The sequence below is a fragment of the Rhinopithecus roxellana genome, chromosome 20, assembly GCF_007565055.1.
Source record: "Rhinopithecus roxellana isolate Shanxi Qingling chromosome 20, ASM756505v1, whole genome shotgun sequence".
NCBI lineage: Eukaryota > Metazoa > Chordata > Mammalia > Primates > Cercopithecidae > Rhinopithecus > Rhinopithecus roxellana.
This window is the reverse complement of record NC_044568.1, coordinates 53,547,968-53,569,590: the sequence shown is the minus strand read 5'-3', so window position 1 is coordinate 53,569,590 and position 21,623 is coordinate 53,547,968. Positions and strand designations below refer to the sequence as shown.

Below are 21,623 nucleotides of genomic sequence, written 5' to 3'. Positions count from 1 at the left end.
TGCAGCCTAGAGAGGAGAGAGGTTCCAGAACCTAGAAGCTGGGAGATTTCCTTAATGTGTCATGATTTTCCTCTTTCCTGGGGCCTGGCTTAAGATTTTAGAATATAGAATAAACACTGGCTGGCACGTAGGAAGTGCTGCCTGTGTGACAGGCATGGGGCAAGCACTTCGTGGTTCTTACCTGTCTCTCCTGCTCTAAATGGCACTGAGGCCAGGCCAGTGGTTCCCAACTTTTCTTCCATTATTGCTCCTGGATTAGGGTCCTGGGGTTGCTGAAATAAAGCACCACTGGCTGGTGATTTAGAGTAACCAAAACACACTGAAACACAGCTCTATGGGCCAGAAGTTGAAATCAAGGTGTGAGCAGGGCCAGGCTCCATCTCCCAGCTTCTGGGTGTCACCGGCAGCCCCAGGCATTCCTTGACTTGCACACACATCCCTGCCTTGGCTTCTCACACCAAGCTCTGCCTCTGTCACGAGGTGCTCCCTGCCATGGCTCCGTGCAGTGTTTTCCTCCTCCTCTTTTTTTTGTATTTGAGACGGAGTCTTGCTCTGTTGCCCAAGCTGGAGTGGCTTGATCTCGGCTTACTGCAATCTCTGCCTCCCAGGTTCAAGCAATTCTCCTGCCTCAGCCTCCCGAGTAGCTGGGACTATAGGCGCCCGCCACCATGCCTGGCTAACTTTTTGTATTTTTAGTAGAGACAGGGTTTCACCATGTTAGGATGGTCTTGATCTCCTGACCTCGTGATCCGCCTGCCTCGGCCTCCCAAAGTGCTGGGATTACAGGCCACCGCGCCGGGCCTTCCTCCTCTTAGATCCGGTCATGTTGGCTTAGGGCTGACCCTAATAGCCTCAAACTGACGATATCTGCAGAGGCCCCATTCCAAATCAGGTCACATTCAGAGGTTCCGGGGTTAGGGCTTCAACATATCTTTTGTGGGGTACAATTCAACCCCACTAAGGAGATGTTTTAGGCATTTTTCCCTAATCACCTCACTCCCTCCCCCGAAATGTAATACTGCAGATAGACTGTGTTGTACGCATATCTGCACTTTCTACGTAAAAGGAGTAGTTTTTTGTGGCCCTGCTGCACCCCATTTTCACCCCCTGTGGGGCAATGGGATGCATGGGTCATGGCTGGTTTACACTTGGGGAAACTGAGATTCTGAGTTGTCACGTCACTAATCCAAAAGCCATCAAAAAGCAACAAAGGGCCGGGCTGGCGAGGACCCCGGGCTGTGGACGCAGGGCTGGCGAGGACCCCAGGCTGTGGACGCAGGGCTGGCGAGGACCCCAGGCTTGGACGCAGGGCTGGCGAGGACCCCAGGCTTGGACACAGAGCTGGCGAGGACCCCAAGCTGTGGACAGCAGGGCTGCCTTGCTGACTCTGGGGGTTCCTTTGAGAAATTGCTACACCTTCAAGTCTGAAATGTTCCTCCCGGCAGAAACACTGCAGGCTTGTTTCTAAGCAGATTTCAGATACAAGCTGTTGCAAAGACCATCGGGTCTACGCTGCAGCCAAGAGAAGAGACTTTTTTTTTTTTCTCTAGGTGGGACATTCCATTTTTTCCACATAGAAAAAAATGGCCTTTTTTCTGTGTGCTAAATGCTTGGATTTCTTATCTGCCAGAGGTGGTTTGAACAATGAATAATTTAAATGGACTGAGCTTTGTATAGAGATTGGCTTCAGATGACTCACTAAAAATGTGCATTTTATTATTCTAGATGGACTTAAGTGATATTAAAAATTCATACATAAGAAAAAAAGAGATTCCATTCAGTTCAGAGCAGAAGTGGATGGCGGTGAAATGCAGTCTGAAGACTGAGGTGAGTCCTTTCAGTCCTCAGCCTCTTCTCTCTCTCCGCCCAGGTCCCCACCCAGAAATCAAGCAAAATGCAGACTTCAAGGATAATTTGAAAGTTCCTGGCTGCTTCTGTGACATTCCAAATACATGGAAAAACCTAATCACCATCAAACCTTTGATACTCTTGGGTCTGCTTCTGGCTTTTTGTTTAAAACAGAACTTCTCAAAGTAGGGTCCCCGGAGTGGCCGTGGTTGTATCACACGAGAATTTATTAGAAATGCAGGATCTCAGGTTCCATGCCGGACCTCCTGAGTCGGATGGTCCAGGGATGGGACCCAGTAACCTTCGTTTTCTGCAGATTCTGATGCAGGTGCAAATGTTGAGATTTACCAGCCTGTAATCCACTGACTAAAGCCCTGCTGCTAATACCAGTTGCCAACTTGCCAGTCCTCTCTTTGCAGCCCTGTGCTAAGTTTTTTATACTTCTTAGCTCATCTTCCCGTCATACCGGGAAGCAAATCCTTCAGTACGGAAGGCGTGTCTGGGTCGTGCATCAGCATGTGCACACACGTTATTCCTGACTAGAGGAACACGTACCAAGCTGTGGCCACCCCGGGTGGACATTACAGCTGATTTTTAAAATTTTCTTTTCAGATTTGTTGTGACTTTTCAGATTTTCATTAAAAGCTATTTTTTAAAGTTTTTGTTGCCTTCTACCTTTTTCTCCACCCTTCCTCTTCCTTCTCACTCTTTCTAGAATCTACCGTGTCTGCCCATGCAGATTGCTCAGCTCCCACTCAGGGCTGTGGGCAGCTTGGTCAGCTCATGCCAGGCCCTTGTACATTTCAGGGGCTTAGAAGGGATTATGGATTTTCAAAAAACTTTTAGACCTTTAAATCTTTTTCCCTGCAAGGCAATGGTAATATTTCTCATTGAAAAAGTATAGAAATATGACATCAAAATGAAAGCTTTTTTCATTCCACCCCTCTTCACTCCCTGCCCACCACCCACCCAGTGGTAATTCTGTTTTAAGTCTGGGATGGAACACTGTAGATTCTAAATAAGCAAATGACAACATCTGGATGGTATTTTCAAAACAAGGTCACTGTTTATAGTGTTTGTAATTTACTTTTTCCCCCTAAGATTTTCTTTTAATATTGTGTCTTAGATGCCTGTGTTGGTTAATATAAGCTTGTTATATTAACATATTAATTATAATATATTATGTAATATAATTATATAAGTTAATATATTATATATAATATATAATATACATATAAATAATGTAATATACATATAAATAATATGCATACATATAATATATATGTATTATAATTAATATATTAACTAATAAGATATATATTATATTAACTTATAACAGTGTTATATTAACACTGTGCACCCACGTGAGCCAGGTAGGTCCAGTAGTGAGGCTGGGGATACAGTGTGACTTTCAACGACCCAGGGCCTCCCCACATGGAGCTTATAGTCTACGTATTTGTCATGACAGAGCTTAATAAAAACACAGGAAAAATGATCAGCTACTCACGTGGGTTCACTATGACAAGCCAAGTGCTGGGGGTGGGTACAAAATAGACTTGGTGATGCCCTAGGGAGGCAACAGTCTAACAGAAATATTCCCAGTTAATCACACCCCAAAGGCATAGTCCAAGCTGGGATGATACCTCCCATGCATGAAACATACAAGACGCTCTGAGTGACCGTAACGAGGGAACTGAAAAAAGAACAAGGGTGGTACAGGTTGAAGATTGACGTTGTTCTTTCTCTGGATTGCAAAACATTCCATGGATGGGATTCCGGAACTTAGCGAACCTGTCCGGCACCTGTGAACAGCCCAGCCCACTATAAATAACTGTGCTGCCCACGTCCCTGCGTGTGTCTTTGTAACCTCGTGCAGAGTGGGGTGATGGTTACCATGAACCAAGGCTTCCAGTGGTAGTGGATTTCTTCCCGTTGTCTTTTCTAAGGATCGGGAAGACATTTACTTCATGAAGGGGGCCTTGGAAGAGGTGATCCGCTACTGCACCATGTACAACAACGGAGGCATCCCACTGCCGCTGACACCCCAGCAGAGGTCATTCTGCCTGCAGGAAGAGAAGAGGATGGGGTCCCTCGGTCTGCGAGGTCAGTGCCTGTGGCCCCAGCCCAGAGCTTTAAGCTTGCATGTAACATTGACTTTTAAGTGCATTCAAGCAGGATCCCCAGTCAAGGAGGTCACCTGTCCCAAGGAGTCAGGCAGCATGCTGACAGCAATGACGCATGCTTGGAACCTGATGGTCCCATGAAAGGCAGGCCCCCACCTCATCCTAGTTCCTCAGTGACCCTGTTAATCCACAGAAGAGGGGGACCCTCCCTTGCTGAGTTTCCTAAGGCAGGTGAATGGGCTGCACCCCAAACATTGATTTTCCCAATAGGTCTTTCTGCTCATTGCCTCTTATCAGGAAAACCTGAAGCTCTTTTCAGTCAAGGAATATATTTTCTCCCTTGGCCATTTTCAAATTTCTGCAGCAGAGCCAGTGCCTTCCCTGATGGGCTGAACATTAAAACTCACATTTCCCTTGGTGTCATTTGTCACCCTAGCCAGGTACAGAGGAAGCATTTAGAAGCACTCCTGGACGCTGGTGTTCCCTTGGGGGGAAGTGAGAGGCGTTGGGCTGGCCTTATTGGCTCGGGAGGCTTGGTCTTCCCCTTTGGGGAACAGAGTTTGTAGGTTGCTGGCAAGTTTGCTCAGAGGTGTACGGAGCGAGACCCTTGTGGCTTTCTGGGGCACGGTGAAGCAGGCATCGAACATGTGTCCCCTCTTCCCGAGTGCGGGGAGCATTCCCCAAAGCACAGGCGCTTTGCCTCCCAAATGGTTTGTGTAGCGCTGGGTCTACAATAGGCCCACAGGTAAATACTGAGCCTCAGTTTCCCCATATGCATAAGGAAAGCATGAGAGCAGTGACTTCATTGATTGCTGTGAGGATTGGAAGAGATGGTGAATCTCAGCTTGCCCTGGGCCTTGACTCTTTCTGTGGCAGAGAAGCCAGGCCCAGCTCCTGCGAGCCAGGTGATCTGAGAGGGGCTGGTCTAAGAAGGTCCTTTTCACCTCACTGACACCAAAGACGGAGCTGTGGCGTCCCTCCTGCACAGTGGAGGGATTAGGAGAAAATGTGGCGCGTGGGTGGCAGCTGCTTTCGTCATGGTTGATAGGACCAAGCCCTTCAGTAGCTCCCTGTTCTGGTCACATCGCGCCTCTGCTGACAATGAAACGGCTCACTTAAGAGTGGACACGTGAGTAAGTAAACATCCCACGTGGCCCTGGCCTCTAAATCTGCTCCTGGCACTTGGGCCCCACCTGTGTGCTGGGCACCATGAAGTGCCTGTGTGAGGCCACGCCCTGAATCCCCACCTGGCAGCCCCGGTGACGGCCCGGCCTAGTGCAGCCAGCGCCTTCGCCCGGATGTCTGCTGCTCTGCTGCAGCGCATGACGACGCGTTCCAGGGACTTGCTCCAGGCTTTGGGGGAGAGCGTAATGGGAATGGGTCAGTGGCAGAGGAACAGTGAGACCTTTTCCTGTGTCCCCCAGTCCACACACAGGTCCTTTTGTGTTTACAAATGGACTTGTCTCCCACCTGTGGCTGGGAAAGCTACAACCTGGGAACTGGCCTTAGAGAAGGCCTGTGCGTTTTTCCAACCCGTGTCTGGTCTGAGAAGAGAAGGGATGTTATTCCTCAGCAGGTGACCGTGAACTGATGCCTGCTGCCTGGCAGGCCTGGGGCAGTGCCCGGGTGACTCAGAGAAGCCCCAACCTGCTAGATCCCCTGGAGTGATAGCTGTGAGGAGTGGAAGAGTCAGTGAATCCTGTCTTGGGCTCTGAGACCCCTCACTCCACACACATCCAGGGGAAGATGACAAACCCCACGGAGCGAGAAGGAGAGTCGGGGTGAGGGAAGCACGGAGGCAGGAGTGAGGACCTCTGGGGACAGAGGGCTGCCAGGTGGCCACTAGAAGCAGGGGATGCTCCTGGGTTGGCAAAGCCCAGTTTCAGGGAGGGGGGGCCATTGGAAAAGGGGAGGAAGAGCAGCAGTGTCATTGGTGCAGGAGGGATGCCAGCCCTGTCTTTGGTGTCAGTGAGGTGAAAAGTCCACCACACCCTCTCAGATCACCCGGTTGGCAGGAGCTGGGCCTGGCTTCTGTGCCACCAAAAGAGAGTCAAGGCCCAGGGCAAGCTCACAGCAAGAGTCCCCTCAGCTGGGTCGCTCCCCTGTCAATTTTTCTTAACCTCTGTGCAGCTCCCCCACGTCTGCTGGCGATGACAAAATGAGTTAGCACAGAGCAAATGAGGGCAAGAACTGTCAGAAATGTCCTATCCTACTGCACCTCACATGTCCCATTCTGGGCCAGCTCAAATAGGTTTCTGTGGCCACTTTTGTTGGGAAGTGGGGTGGGTCTTATACCATGAGTGGTGTATTAGTCTGTTTTCATGCTGCTGGTAAAGACAGACCTGAGACTGGGTAATTTATAAAGAAAAAGAGGTTGAATGGACTCACAGTTCCACGTGGCTGGGGAGGCCTGGTGATCACGGCAAAGGTGAAAGGCACGCCTTACATGGCAGCTGCCAAGAGAGAATGAGAGCCAAGCCGAAGGGGAAACCCCTCATAAAATCATCAGATCTCATGGCACGAATTCACTGCCACAGAACAGTGTGGGGAACCACCCCCGTGATTCAGTTCTCTCTCACTCGGTCCCTCCCACAACCCGTGCCAATTATGGGAGCTGCAATTCAAGATGAGATTTGGGTGGGGACACAGTCAAACCCTATCAAGCGGACAGCAGTGGTATTTTCTGCTGTGCGGCTGTTTCTGGCTCCCCTCTCTGTCTGGTGTGCATCTGCGCAGGCCTGAGAGCCACTGGAGGCATCTCTGTCCTCCCTTTCAGTCTAGGGACTTGATGCCCAAGCCCTCCGCAGACCGAGGAGGATCTGGGCCATGGTGGAGGCTGGCTGGGGACTAACAAAGGGTTGGGCATGTTGCCTCACACCTGTCATCCCAGCACTTTGGGAGGCTGAGGTGGACGGATCACCTGAGGTCAGGAGTTTGAGACCAGCCTGGCCAACATGGAGAAACCCTGTCTCTACTGAAAATACAAAAATCAGCTGGGCCTGGTGGCGCATGCCTGTAATGGTTGCAGTGAACCAAGATTACACCACTGCACTCCAGCCTGGGCAACAAGAACAAAACTCCCTCTAAACAAACAAAACAAAAAAACAGAAACAACAAAAACAGATGGCCCCTGAGCCCCTGGTGATCCCTCCTTCCTCCCCCTCTTTCCTCAGTTCTGGCTCTGGCTTCTGGGCCCGAGCTGGGGCGGCTGACATTTCTGGGTCTCGTGGGCATCATTGACCCCCCAAGAGTTGGCGTGAAGGAAGCAGTTCAGGTTCTCTCCGAGTCTGGCGTGTCCGTGAAGATGATAACGGGAGATGCTCTGGAGACGGCCTTGGCCATAGGTAACCGGGACAGAGTGGGGGTGAGGATGAAAGGACCCGTCCATCCTTTACAATGCAGGGCTGCAACCAAAGGGAAGCCTCGGCAAACTTGGTCAGGAGTGCTCACACCTAGCCCTGTGGGCTTAGAAAAGACGCTGAGCATTCGTGGGCCAGCATTCCAATTTCCGAGGTGTTTCCTGTTTCTGAAATGCTGGCAGGTTCTGCAAAAGGGGAAAAGTCCTCATGGATACTGAGGACCTACTGTGTGTCAGGGGCTTTTCCTCCACTGTCTTCACAGGCAGCATCATGGCCATGCACAGTTTCAGTCTCCCTTCTGCCTCTAGCTGTGTACCCCTGGCAAATCATTGAACCACTCTGACCCTCAGTCTTCATCAGTACAGGGCTAGCAGCCGTCCTCCTCTAGTTACTTTTGTTTTTTTGAGATGGAATCCTGTTCTGTTGCCCAGGCTGGAGTGCAGTGGCACAATCTCAGCTCACTGCAGCCTCTCCTCCTAGGTTCAAGCAATTCTCCTGCCTCAGCCTCCTGAGTAGCTGGGATTACAGGCGCCTGCCACCATGCCCAGCTAATTTTTTGTATTTTAGTAGTGATGGCATTTCACCGTGTTGCCCAGGCTGGTCTTGAACTCCTGACATCAGGGAATCCGCCTGCCTTGGCCTCCTAAAGTGCTGGGATTACAGGCGTGAGCCACTGCGCCCAGCCCCTCCAGTTACTATTATATGGGTTGTCACAGCCTGGTGCTGTAAAAAGGTTCATGGGCTTTGGAATCAGAGCCGTGTTGGGTTCCAGTGTTACTCCTTACCAGCTGTGTGTCCTCAGCAAAGTCACTTGTGTTTCCTCACCTTTAAAGTGGGGATAATCAGGCATTTCGTGTAAGTTAATCCTGTGGATAGAACCAAGGCCATGCAACATAGTAGGTCCTCAGTAAAGGGGTCTCCAGCATGGTTTTATTCTTGGTATTCCCCGTGGCCGAGGTAGGGCCGGGAGTGAGGGGTGGGGACGGGGGCCTCGGAGCAGACCCTCACAACAGGTTCTCCTGAAGGAAGAAACATCGGCCTGTGCAACGGGAAGCTGAAAGCCATGTCTGGGGAGGAGGTGGATAGCGTGGAGAAGGGCGAGCTGGCCGACCGCGTGGGGAAGGTGGGTCCCCGGAGGCAAGGCTGGCGGCGGGGCTGGGTCACAGCTCTGAAATCTGATTCTTCACCTTCCACATCTCTACGTCCAGGTGTCCGTGTTCTTCAGGACCAGCCCGAAGCACAAGCTCAAAATCATCAAGGTTCGCTGGGTGAGGCGGGCACAGGCTGCGCTGCTGGGGCCGGGCCAGAGACACTGTGGCTCAAGGAGCTCATGCGTCTGTCGGGTGACAGTGCAGGGCCCGGCCGTGGCTTCCTTCTCTAGGTCCGGGGCAGTTCCCCAGAGGTTACCTTTTCATAGCCAGGGGGAGGGGAAGAGGATGAGCAGGGGCATGCGGGCAGCTCCCTTGCAGAGGACGAGGCTCTGAAGTTGCCACTGTCACTTGTGCTCACAGCCCCCTTGGCGAGAACGCAGTCATGGGCCCAGGTTTAGCTGCAGGGGATGCTGGGAAGTGTCATTTCTAGCTGGGTGGACACGAACCTCACTAAACCTGGGGAGCCTTTTAAGGAGGAGGGGAGAACTGGGGGACCCTTGCCACATACACTGAAAACTGGGAAGTGTAATTGCATAATGCAAAGGGAAAAACTACAACAGAAGCTGTCTTTTTCGTTTTTCTTTGTGAGGGGTCGGAGTGGGGTGGGTTGGAGGTACGGAGTCTCGCTCTGTCACCTAGACTGGAGTGCAGTGGCACAGTCTCGGCTTGCTTCAACCTCTGCCTCCCAGGGTCAAGCAATTCTCCTGTCTCAGTCTCCCGTGTAGCTGGGATTACGGCCTGCACCACCACACTCGGCTAATTTTTGTATTTTTAGTAGAGACAGGGTTTCACCATGTTGGCCAGGCTGGTCTCGAACTCCTGACCTCAGGTGATCCACCTACTTTGGCCTCCCAAAGTGCTGGGTGCTTTTTGGCATTATTCCTGTCATTCAACTCTGTGCCTCTGTTTCCTCACCTGTAAAATGGGGGAACTATTAATGCCGTCAGCTAATTCACAGGGTTGGTAGAGAATTAAACAAAGCCAGGCCCATGAAGCTCTTGGCACACAGCAGGTGCCCAATAAAGAGCTGATGTGATTTTTCTGACCCTGCATATGAAAAAAAGGTAGAAAATGTGCTTGGTTTTCTCGCCTGTGCTCTGAAAGTTTGCCCTTGAGCTCTTTTAGTAGATGGGCTTTCTTCTTTCATGTCATTTTTAGCTCTACGGAGTAAATCCCTACGTGAGTTACTCCTCAAAGAAGGTAGTCATGCTTACCAGGTACCTCATGGTGTCCAGGGCCACACTGTTGATTACTATTTACTACTGGGGATGGATCACCTTTATGAGCCTTTCCTGACCGTGCTGGGCACCGTCACATCCGCCATCTCAGTTTGGGCCTCACTACAGCCCTGGGAAGAAGGAACCGTTGCTTCTACTTTGCAGATGGGGAAACTGAGGTCAAGAGGGTCAAGAGCTCACCCAATTCCCACAGCTAATGTGGGTGAAGCTGGGATTCAAAGTCCACGTGCCCTCCAGACAGAGGGCTCTGTGGCTGGCCACAGGGTGTGCGTGGCCGGGCATTGCGAGCTGGTCCTCGGGCTGCAGGCTTCATTGCCTGCTCTTTCCAAAGGCTCTGCAGGAGTCAGGGGCAATCGTGGCCATGACTGGGGATGGGGTGAACGACGCAGGTGGCCCTGAAGTCTGCAGACATCGGGATCGCCATGGGGCAGACAGGGACGGACGTCAGTAAAGAGGCCGCCAACATGATCCTGGTGGACGATGACTTCTCAGCCATCATGTAAGCCGCCCTTCTGGTAGATTTTTAGTTGCAAAAATGCCTGGGGCCACCAGCTTCTCCCTGGGACCTGCTACTGTGGAGACAGAGGGGGTTCACAGAGTCCCCAGGGAGAGCTGAATCTCGGGGCTCGTCAGTGTGGCAGGTGCCCCCAACCCCAAACACCAAGTGCCTCTCATAGCACAGTCATGGGGTCCACGGCCCCTGGGGCTGGTCGCATGCTGCACCCAGGGGAATGTCACGGACATGAAGCAGAGATGGGACTTACTGCCTTGGGTGCATTTCATGTGTTCCTGGGAATGCCCGCCGGGCTCAGGCTGGTGGGGAGCAGCTGAATCTGTAAGGAAAACCTGTGTCCAAATAAATACATGCTCGCAGTTGAGTGTCGGGTGAGAAAGGATTACAGTGAGCATCTTCAGTGTAAGGCTCACGTGTCGACATATAATTTTCATGTATTGAAAAGAGACCTGAGTGGAAACACCCCCACCGCTCCCCACCGAGGTGCTCTTTAGGTTCTGGGTTTACACAAAACTATTCGTTCCATTTCACTTTTCTGTATTTTTTTCTTAATACATTTACCTTCCCTCTGGATCTAATTTTAATTAGTTCTAAGACTGTCCTCATAAGCAAATCGTAGTAGTTGGGGGTGAGGGAAAACTTTTTTAAACCTGATATCAAAAAATCCAAATGAACAAATATTGAGGCCAGATGTGATCGTGCACTTTACAAAGCTGTCTCCACAATTGATTCGTCATAGGAAGCCTTAACACACTTAGTAAAAAAAGAAAAAAAAGTCATTTCAGCTCTATAGATCTTTTGCAAAATTTTTTAGTAAAATCTGGCGGGGACGGGGCGCGGTGCACAGATGATTTTTCTACATGCGTGACCCCAGGTCAAGGTGTAAAAGGGCTTCTGCGAAGAGCCTTCTAAAGACAGAAGTAAGCGATGTCCTTCATCTCCCCATCCCTCCCTCCTTACCGTCCCCCAGAGCTCATTTTTAGGCCTAACTTGTGCTGCGTCTCTCTCTTCTCTTTGGTAAATCGCTGAGATGCACGGAGCACTTCGGGAGTCTGGGCAGGGTTGGATCCCTGGGCTCGGCAGAAGAGTAATTGATGGCCTAATTGGAGGTATCAAGTGTACCCTTGGCACAGAAAGGCGAACATGGCGCGAGGATCAGTTCCCAGTGACCAAGGGGCACCTGTTAGAACACTGCCATCTCCTACAAATGTGTCCCCAAGAATGCCAGCAAGGGGAACCAGCAGAGGTCCAAGTACAGCGTCCATCTGGGCAAGTCCCCACTGCCCCTTGCAGCAACCAACGCACTGGCTGAGCCCTCCCGCAGGCCCTCTCTGTGAGTAAACGGCTCTCTTCCCTTGCAGGAATGCGGTGGAGGAAGGCAAGGGGATTTTTTACAACATCAAAAACTTTGTCCGATTCCAGCTGAGCACGTAAGTAGAGGCCGGCATTCCGAGTGTCATTAAGGGCCACGCCTGGCGGGCGGCCGCTGACTGGCTGCATGTGGCCTGCAGGAGCATCTCCGCCCTCAGTCTTATCACTCTGTCCACTGTGTTCAACCTGCCCAGCCCCCTCAACGCCATGCAGATCCTGTGGATCAACATCATCATGGATGGGCCGCCGGCGCAGAGGTAAGGCCGGGCCAGCTGGGAGCCTTGTGTCTCCTTACCCCGCTGCGGGGCTGCCTGGGGCTGCTGGCTGTGCCCTAAGGCTACAGGGATGAACACACACTGCCGCTTTCCATCAGGAGTTCCCAGAAAACTGAAGTGTGTTGCACTGGAGTGAGACTGGGAGTAGAAGGCAGAGGAGAAAGTACCTGGGCCAGCAGGTCTGGGCGAGGATGGAATTTCCCACTCCCTCTGCCTGGATGCTCTCCCTGGGCAACCTGCTTTGCTCGTTCTAATTCTTCATTCCAGTCACTGCCTTCAGGAAGTCTTCCCTGATTGCACTCCCACTCAATACCCTCACCCTGTTGTATTTTTCCCTAGAGAGGAAGATACACACTTTTCCTTATGGGTCTGATCGTGATCTGTCTCCCCTTTAGAACATCAGCTTCGTGGAGGTGGAGTTTGTGTTTTATCCCTGCTGTCTAAAGCACCTTGCTACCCAGTAGGTGCTCAGGAGTCCACTGCTCCTTAATATCGCCTTCAACCGGCCAGCCAAGTGGTGTGGGGGAAGGAATGTACTTTGGAGTCAGGGGACCCATGTGGCCATGCGTGCGTAACCGTGTGAGCGCAGAGCCGACGTTGCTTCCGCTGGAGCTCAGTGTTGCTGTTATTACCAGTGACAGCTGCCAAGGGAAAGAGAGTCCTCATTTGCGTCCCCAAAGCCAAGTGTGAGGGTTACCTCTCCTGCCAGCTCTCCCTGGGAGCACGAAGCTGGTCTGAGCTGCTCCCACTATGCCACCTGCTGCTGGTCTAGCCTCAACCCTGCTGTGTGGAATTGGTAGGAGGCAGGTCTCAGCTGATGAGGGGCCCTGCAGAGGGCGGAACCTGGAGCCTGTTTCTCCAGGCTCAATGTGGGGGGTCGCCTCATGGTGATGGAGATCGCCTGGGTGTATGGAACTGTGTGTGGTTAGCCTCAGTGGGTGGTCTTCCTTCAGCCTGCGGGACAGATGGAGGGGCACAGCTGCCTATGAACTCAGGCTCTGGGGCTTCTGGAAGGAAGGCACCGAGGAGGGCAGGTGTGATGCCTGGGGGCGTTCAGCAAATGCCTGGCCCTGCCCGCTGTGCCCACTTGGCCTGGGAGGCTTATGCACGGCTGTCTCAAGGCTCCTTTATTTTATTCCTGGTTCATTTCAAAAGTGTCTGTGTCTTGTTTGGAGCAGCTTGGGGGTAGAGCCCGTTGACAAAGACACCCTCAGGCAGCCACCGCGGAGTGTGGGGGACACCATCCTCAGCAGAGCCCTCGTCCTGAAGATCTTCATGTCCGCAGTTGTCATCATCAGCGGGACCCTCTTTATCTTCTGGAAGGAGGTGAGCGAGGGCCGCCCCCTCTTGTTCTGTAAGAGTTCTCCAAGTCCTGGGGCCATGCAGATGCTGCGGACTGCAGTCCCTGCCCCAGCTCACATCTGGGAGAGGCAAACATGTATATACAGAGGACAATGTGGTGCCATCAGAGGGACGGGGAGCATGAGGCAAAGGGACTGGGTGACCCCTGAAGGAAGGGAGGTCGCCAGGTGTGTGCCTGGGAACTGTAGAGGCCGGCGGGGTGGGGATGACTTTGCCAAGACGGGAGTTGAAACGTACATGAGGCCCCGTACATCAGGTTTCTTTCTTCATGGGACAGGATGCCCCCTGTTCCCTTGTCACCAGCAAACAATCTGAAACGTGCTAAAGATCCTCCTGTGTTATGCTCTAGAGGTGACTGTTTGCTTCAGCTCTAGGCCGGGTCTGGGCCTTTTCAAGGCCTGCAGGTTCAGGGAGCTCTGGGACAGGATGGGCAATGACCTAGGTGGGCAATGAGGCAGGTGACCCCTGTGACCACACTGCAGGTCGCACATGTGCAGGAAGGGGGAGGGACCCTAGCCAGGTACCCTGCATCCATTTTTCCTGCTCTCCGTCTGTCCCAAGCAGAACAGCTGTTTCCCCTGCCTTCTTACTGGCCTGGGAAGGCCGTGAAGGCCCTGCGCGTGTCCAGCTTGAGGTGAAAAAGATGGGCCAACCCGGTGGTCCTCAGAGTGGGGTCCCAGTAGTGGCGTCAGCACCCCTGCACCCCTAAGAATTGAGCTGCCAGGCCCTGCCTCTGTCTCCACTTTAACACACGTGCTCCAGGAGACTCAGCTGCAAGCTCATGACTTAGCCCTGTGGTGTGGCCACCGAGTGCAGGAGGGTATCCATGGCCTGCTGCCCCGGCCAGGCAGAGGAGCCTCTCCTCAGGTGGTGGCAAGTTGAGGTGAGAACTGCTGGCTGAGCGTGGTGGCTCACACCTGTAATCCCAGCACTTTGGGAGGCTGAGGCAGGTGGATCACCTGAGTTCAAGATCACAGGAGTTCAAGACCAGCCTCACTAACGTGGCAAAACCCTGTCTCTACTGAAAACACAAACATGACCCAGACATGGTAGCTCACACCTGTAATCCCAGTACTTTGGGTGGCCAAGGCGGGTGGATCACCTGAGGTCAGGAGTTCAAGACCAGCCTGGCCAACACGGTGAAACTCCGTCACTACTGAAAATACAAAAATTAGCCAGGCATGGTTGGGTGCCTGTAGTCCCACCTACTCAGGAGGCTGAGGTGGGAGAATTCCTTGAACCTGGGAGGCAGAGCTGAGATCGCACCACCGCACTCCAGCCTGGGTGACAGAGTGAGATTCCGTCTCAAAAAAAAGAAACTGCCCAGGAGCTTCTGACCGTGGGCTGGTCTCACTTCAGCTCTGGCCATACCCTGCAATGTCGCCCACCCCTGAGACCCTGCAGGGCTCAGAGCTAGGCAGGACTCCAGCGTTTCTCTCATAGAGCTGCACTCGGTCCCCTCACAGGCTCTCATCGCCTTGGGCATCAGCCATCCTTCAGCCTTCCTTGTAGGAAGTGACGTTCACTCTGCGGGTTTAACTGGAGAGGCGCCACCTCCCTGGGAGACAGTTACTTCCTGGAGGAGGAGGTGTTTCTTCTGTCTGTGGGTGCCCCGCCCCCATCCTCGTGGCAGCAAACCAGCATGTGCTGGGGAGACCCTGGTGTGGCACCCACTGACCTCACACCTGGAGGAAGCTGTGTGACCCATTCCTATTACTGAGCTTATAAGTGGCCCCCTGCCGTGCCCCAGGAGCCGTGAGGCAGGCCTGTGCCCTTTGGTTCAGGATGAATGACGTCTCGTCCCGCCTAACCTCTCGCCCGTGCGCTTGCCTTCCAGATGCCTGAAGACAGAGCGAGCACTCCCCGCACCACGACCATGACCTTCACTTGCTTTGTGTTTTTCGATCTCTTCAACGCCTTGACCTGCCGCTCTCAGGTGAGACCAGGGCTGACCCTCCTTGCTGCAGAGCTGCGGTGTGTTCTTGACAGCAGTGCCCCAGCCCTGCCCCCAGCATTGAGCGGCTCTGGCTCAGCGTGGGCAGCCAGAGCTCTCCTGCCTGGACCTGGGCTGTGGACAGCACACAATCCCCCATGTGACTTTCTCCCTGCAGACCAAGCTGATATTTGAGATCGGCTTTCTCGGGAATCGCATGTTCCTCTACTCCATCCTCGGGTCCATCCTGGGGCAGCTGGCGGTCATTTACATCCCCCCGCTGCAGAGGGTCTTCCAGACGGAGAATCTGGGAGTGCTCGGTGAGTGGCAGGGACAGGAACGACAGGTGACCTCAGACCAGGGCCGTGGGGGGCACGCCAGCTGCCAGGCGGGGAGCTGCAGCCCAGGAGGGGCCAGCGCAGGAAAGCGGAACTCAGCAGGGGCTGGCTCTCTCTTCAGGGCCTTTCTGCCCTCACAAGAAGGGACTCTAATGTGGCTGATGTGAGGGGGGCACAGAGGACACACAGAAACCTCCAGGAAGAGGCCCCTTGCTCAGGAATAGGGACTGGGGTCCAAGGGGCATCAGCATCACAGGTGTCGGGCTAGAGGCTCAGAGCACGTGGAGGGAGCTGTGCAAGGCCTGGACTCAGCCTGGGACTGGGGAGCCTGGACTTGATCCTGGGGCCAGTAATGCGACTTAGAGCTCTGGTCACCTGAAGACAGGGAGCTGGTCTGTCTTCTGGTTTTGGCTGAAAGGGGCATGATTCAGTCACCATGGCTTTCCAAGGGCACACGCCGTGGTGTGGAGCCCAGGGAACTCCTTGACAGCCTCAGCCAAGTGAACGTGTCACCCTTCTCTGAAGCTGTAGTGATGGCAGGTGTGGGGGCAGGGTTGGAGGGAAGAGGGAGCCAGGGGCAAATCATCGACCCCACCCTTCTCCCCAAGGTGCTGACAGTCACCCCCACAGAGCAGAGGACGAGGGAGGCTGGTGAGGCAGCCTTCATGGGCCCACCCTCGCTGGCAGGGCTCAGAGTGGGTCGTGGCTCAGATCTGGAGGGGCGTGGGATTATCCATCAGGCCTGAGGCTGCAGTGACAACGGTCCTATGAGTTCCAGGCAAGACTGGGATGGTCAACTCTGCCCTGTCCTCCAAAAAGCAGTGTGGGTCACCAGCGATGCCCTGCAGGAACAGACAGCAGCAACCCCCAAAACAATGTCCTCACTGGAGGTTTCCACCTGCTGGGAAGGAGGCCGTCTTCCCACGGCTGAAGGGGTTGTGCTTGGCAGCTCGTGTGTTGGGAGGCATCGCAACAGGGGGCCAGGGGTCATTCCTCACTACAGCATATGACGGGAGCAGAGGAAGACGCTGGGAATTCATCCCAGGGAATGTGGCAGGGTGCACTGGACAGGGAGCCCAGACTGGTCACTCAGGACATTTGCAAGCACCAGCGTGCTGGAACAGGTGCTGTCGGGAAAGGAAACTTCATTCACCTTCCAGCCCAAGTCCATAACCTGCCCCCAGCTGCCGGCTGGACCCACCCTGTGCTCTGGAGCTGCCTGGAGCTTGCCTTGAAAGATGGGCAGGGCCTTCTGGAACTGTAGCATTTTGGATCCAGGGTTGGGAAAATCTCCCTGCCTTGGGGGTAATGAAAAGGGCTGGTCCTCTGCACCTCTCACTTTATCAGGAGGACGTTCAGGGAAGGAGCTTCCTACCGGGGCGGCAGAGCTGTGTTGTGCGCTCTCTGACCCTTTTCTGTTTTCCCCTTTGGCAGATCTGCTGTTTTTAACTGGACTGGCCTCATCTGTCTTCATGTTGTCAGAGCTCCTCAAACTATACGAAAAACACTGTTGCAGCACCCAGAGAGTCCAGACGCACCATGAAGATGTGTAGTGGCCCTCACTCTGCGGCACCTTCCCTAACATCTCGATCTGGATGTGCCTGTGGCCCCTGCGGTGTCTACTCTTCAGGGGAGACTTTTAGGACGGATGCCGCAGCCTTCTGTCAGTGACTCAGGTTTTCCTCCTGGGAGCGCTGCAGGCATCTCGTGGGCTCCAGGGACCCAGGTCCACATCCATCCAGCACTCCCACTGGCTCTGGGACAGACAGGGAGGGGCCTGTCCGGAAACATCACACTATTTATTAAATCACAATGATTTTTATTAACCACGTCTATATAGGTATCTGTGCCACAGCTTGCAGTAAGGCAGGCCACTCGTGCCAGATACATGGGGCTTCTGAGAGGTAGTGGGTAGGATGGTCACTTGTCTGCCTGGAGGCCCCACCTCCTCATCATAAAATGAGGGTTTTTTTAAATAAAGTGCTATGCCAGGGGCTATTATTCTTTTGACGTGTTTACCTAGGGTTTTTCATACAAGGGGCCAGGTTGGAAACCCACAGCTGTGTGTTAATGGCCACGTGGGGTGAGCAGCAATCCATCATGAATGGCCTATGGGAAGGCTTTTGGAGATAGAGTAGGGCTGGGCATGGTGGCTTACACCTGTAATCCCAGCACTTTGCAAGGCCAAGGCAGGCAGATCACTTGAGGCCAGCCTGGCCAACACAGCAAAACCCTGTCTCTACTAAAAAAAAAAAAAAAGTAGCCAGGCCTGATGATGCGTACCTGTTAATCCCAGCTACTCGGGAGGCTGAGGCACAAGCATGGCTCGAGTCCTAGAGGCAGAGATTGTACCATTGTACTGCAGCATGGGCAACAAAGCAAGATTCTCTCTCAGAAAGTGGCCCTCCTCTCTGGAATCAGGAACAGCAGTGTCTCCTGCTTCCTGCAGACGAGCTTGATTTCCCACTGCCCCACAGACTTCCAAAAACGGATCTGCTCTTCCACGTGGCAGAGGAGGTCACCATGCTGTTCTTCTGCCTGAAGCCACGCTAGAACCACTAAAGAGAACCAGAAGGGGAACTCCGTCCCCATCTCTCAGGAAATGAGGCCAGAGATAGAACCCCCCAGTTACTAGTCAGGCCTCACTAGAGAAACAGAACCAACAGGATGGAGAGAGATGCAGAGATTTGTTTTAAGGAACTGGTTCATAGGATTTGTGGGGCTGGCAAGTCTAACATCTTGAGGGCAGGCCAGCATCCTGGAGACCCAGGGAAGAGCTGGGGACGCAGGCTGGAGGCAGAATTTCCTCCTCCTCAAGTGAGTTCAGCCTTTTCCTCTTGTAGTCCTCAACTGATTGGACGAGGCCCACTCACATTACGAAGGATAATCTGTTTCACTTCAAATCTGCGGACTTACATGTTAGTCACGCAGTGCCATCTAGACCAGTGTTTGACGAAAATCAACTTGGCCTGGCCAAGTTGTCAGATAAAAGTAACCAATGCACCCAGCCACAGTAGCTATGAAAAGGGCTACCAGGGGTGGTAACAGCTGGGTCGGACCAAGATAAGGAAGGTCAGAGTGGACCCCCTGCCTGGGTTCCAGGCAGAGTCCAAAGTCCTCCATGGTAGGATTCAAAGCCTGGGAAGAAGCCCTTCTCCAACCCAACCTGTGACACCAGGGCCACAGGAGGAGATGCAGAGACGGCCATTCCTAGTGAGACGCAGACATAGGGCTTGGCTGGGCTGGAGAAGAAACCTTTTGAGCAGTGGGGCTGTCTTCCCAGAAGCTGCCAACCCATGGAACCACTAAGAGGTCAAGGCTGAATTGTGCCACTTACACAGTCTGCTAAGGGGTGCTTCCCCCTGAGTCAGGGATACTTTCTGCTCTACTTTTCAGGATCCTTTGGCACGTTGCTGGCCCAAGAAACTTACTTCCCATTCAAAAATAAGTGATCAAAAAACCAGGTTCGATTGATATTCACAATAACAACAAAAATTACTCTTAACTCTTGCTTATACCATATAAAACTTTAGGGATAAAACTGTAATAAGACACAAAATGCTAACAATAAAATATAAATTAGACTACATTAAAACTAAGACCTTCTTTTCATTAAGGACACAGGAGACTTGAACACCACCATTAAGCAACTTAGCTCGATTTACATTTGTAGAATACCCATCCACGAGTAGCACAGAAACAGTCACCAAAATAAAAAGCAGAAATCCAACGCAAAAGCAAAAATAGAGGAAAATCAATCAAAACCTAGTTCTTTGAAAAGATCAATAAAACTATCAGTCTTGCAAGAAGCTTATCAAAAAAGGGAAGATAAATTGCCAATGTCAAGAGTGAAAAAGTATATCACAAACCCTTCAAGATATTCCAACAATAATAAGAAATAATACTATGTACATCTTTATGTACCTAAATTCAACAAATCGGATGAAATAAACCAATTCCTTGAAAACCAAAAACTACTAAAACTCACTGAAGATGAAATAGACAAGCTGAAGTTGAAACCCTTCCAAAAAAGGCAGTTTCTGAAGCCAGACGATTTCACTAGTGAATTTTACTAAACTTGTAAAGAAACGTCAATTCCATACACTGTATTCCAAAACTAAAAGGGGACCGAGCACTTCTCATCTTATGAGGCCAACAATCACTCTGATACCAAAACTAGAGAAAAATGCTAGAGACTGACATCCCTTATGAATAGATGCACGAAAATCCTCAACAAAATGTTAGTAAATCAGATCTAGCCAGGTACAAAGAATGTAAGACACCATGACGAGGTGGGGTTAATTGAGGAATGGAATTCAAACATTCAAAAGTTCAACATTCAAAAACCAGGATAACTCACTATATTAATAGTCTGAAGAAGGAAAAACACATGGTTACATCAGTTAATGCAGAAAAGGCATTTGATAAAATTCAATCTCCATTTGTAATAAAAACTCTCAAACTAGCAACTGAAGGAAACTTCTTCAACCTGATAAAGAACATCTACAAAAAACCTATAGCTAACATCATACTTAATGATGAAAAACTCAATTCTTTCCCCACAGGATAAGGTCCAAGGGTGACCAAGCCTCACCACTCCTATTCAGCATAGTATTAGAAGTCCTAGCCAGTGTAATATGGCAAGAAAAGTTAAAAGGCATTAGAAAAAAGCCTGAAAAGGAGAAAATCACAGAAAACATAATTGTCTACACAGAAAATTCCAACAAATCTTTTTAAAAAAGAAAAACCCTCCTAGAATTAACGAGTTTAGTAAAGCCACAAGATACAAGTTTAACACACAAAAATGTATTTCTATACATTAGCAATTAACAATTGGAAATGTAAATTAAAAATTGAATACTGTTTGCCTGTCTCAAAAAAAAAGTATCAATTCTCCCCAGATGGTTTTATTAGGTTTAACACAATTACTATTAAAATCCCAGGATTTTTTTTTTTTTTTTTTTTTAAACACAGATAAACTTGTTCTAACAAGCTTGGTACAATATTGTTATCAGCAGACCTATTTGAATTTCACTGGTTCTTACATAGTACCTGATGTTAGGCAAACCTGAGTTTAAGGGCACAGTGCTCCAAATGGCTGGCCAAGTCTGCCCAGGTCTTCTGATACTGACTGCAGGTTCGGGAGTTTCCCACAACCATCTTCAGGTAGGATATTTTGTTGATGAGGCCCACAGAGCTCACTGACACCTCTCTTGCTCACAGCCATGTCTATTACCAGGAAAAGATACAGATTAGAACAGCCCCAGGGCTGCAACTGCAGGGACTGGTCACCCTCTCCCTCTGAGCTCAACAGTTTGAGTCCTGTGAGGCTTTCTAGGAAATCACTGGATCTGAGGTTGGTTTCCTGCCCCCCCACAACACAAGTTCTATGCAACTGCATGACACATCAATTCATGTAACCACTGCTACACTGAGAAGGCAAAACTGTTCCATCGCCCCAGAAAAACTCCCTGTTACTACCTTTTTATAGTAACACCCTCCTAATCCCAGCAACCTCTAATCCCTTCTTCATCACTATAATGTTGTTCCTTCAATAATGTTACATAAATGGAATCATGGTATAGAACCTTTTAAGACTGGCTTTCGTCACTAAGCGTAATACCTGTAGGTCTCTTCAAGTTGTTCTGTGTGTTTTTACATGGCTGACTAGTATTGTACTGCATGGAAGTACCAGTTTCTTTATCCACTCACTCATGGAGTGACAGAAACTCCTGTACAATTTTTGCAAGTTCTATACGAATCTAAAATTATTTCAAAATAAATTATATAAGAAGACATACTCACAAACATAGAGCAAAAATACACTAGGTAAAGGCAAACAACACACATGACAGAAGTGACACAGTCTAATCAGACAAGATTAAAAGAAAGGCCAAAAGCGGAGACCAAGAAGGAAATTTAACAACATGTCATCACCACTGACAAATCCATAGGCCAGAGTGTACCAACACAACATTCAAAGTTAAAGAGGAAACAGGATGGGAAGTTCAGGAAAACGATACAGAAAATTCATTAGGAGATGAACTTACCACATGAAAGGATACAAAACCTCAGAGTGATTCCAAAGAGTAAATCTAATATAGATGACTT

General features: G+C 51.0%; 1 protein-coding gene across 1 annotated transcript in view; it reads left to right on the top strand.

Moving 5' to 3' along the window:
* The window catches only part of ATP2C2 (ATPase secretory pathway Ca2+ transporting 2), a 94,478-nt gene extending 75,379 nt beyond the window's left edge, over window positions 1–19,099 (top strand). Inside the window, 13 exon segments of the mRNA XM_010355630.2 lie at window positions 1,726–1,827; window positions 3,795–3,951; window positions 7,145–7,315; window positions 8,356–8,453; window positions 8,539–8,589; window positions 10,051–10,107; window positions 10,109–10,218; window positions 11,595–11,663; window positions 11,745–11,861; window positions 13,058–13,205; window positions 15,079–15,177; window positions 15,353–15,494; window positions 16,947–19,099. Coding sequence (XP_010353932.2) covers window positions 1,726–1,827; window positions 3,795–3,951; window positions 7,145–7,315; window positions 8,356–8,453; window positions 8,539–8,589; window positions 10,051–10,107; window positions 10,109–10,218; window positions 11,595–11,663; window positions 11,745–11,861; window positions 13,058–13,205; window positions 15,079–15,177; window positions 15,353–15,494; window positions 16,947–17,065 — 1,440 coding nt within the window. The 3' untranslated portion in view covers window positions 17,066–19,099.
* Window positions 19,100–21,623: the final 2,524 nt, after the last annotated feature.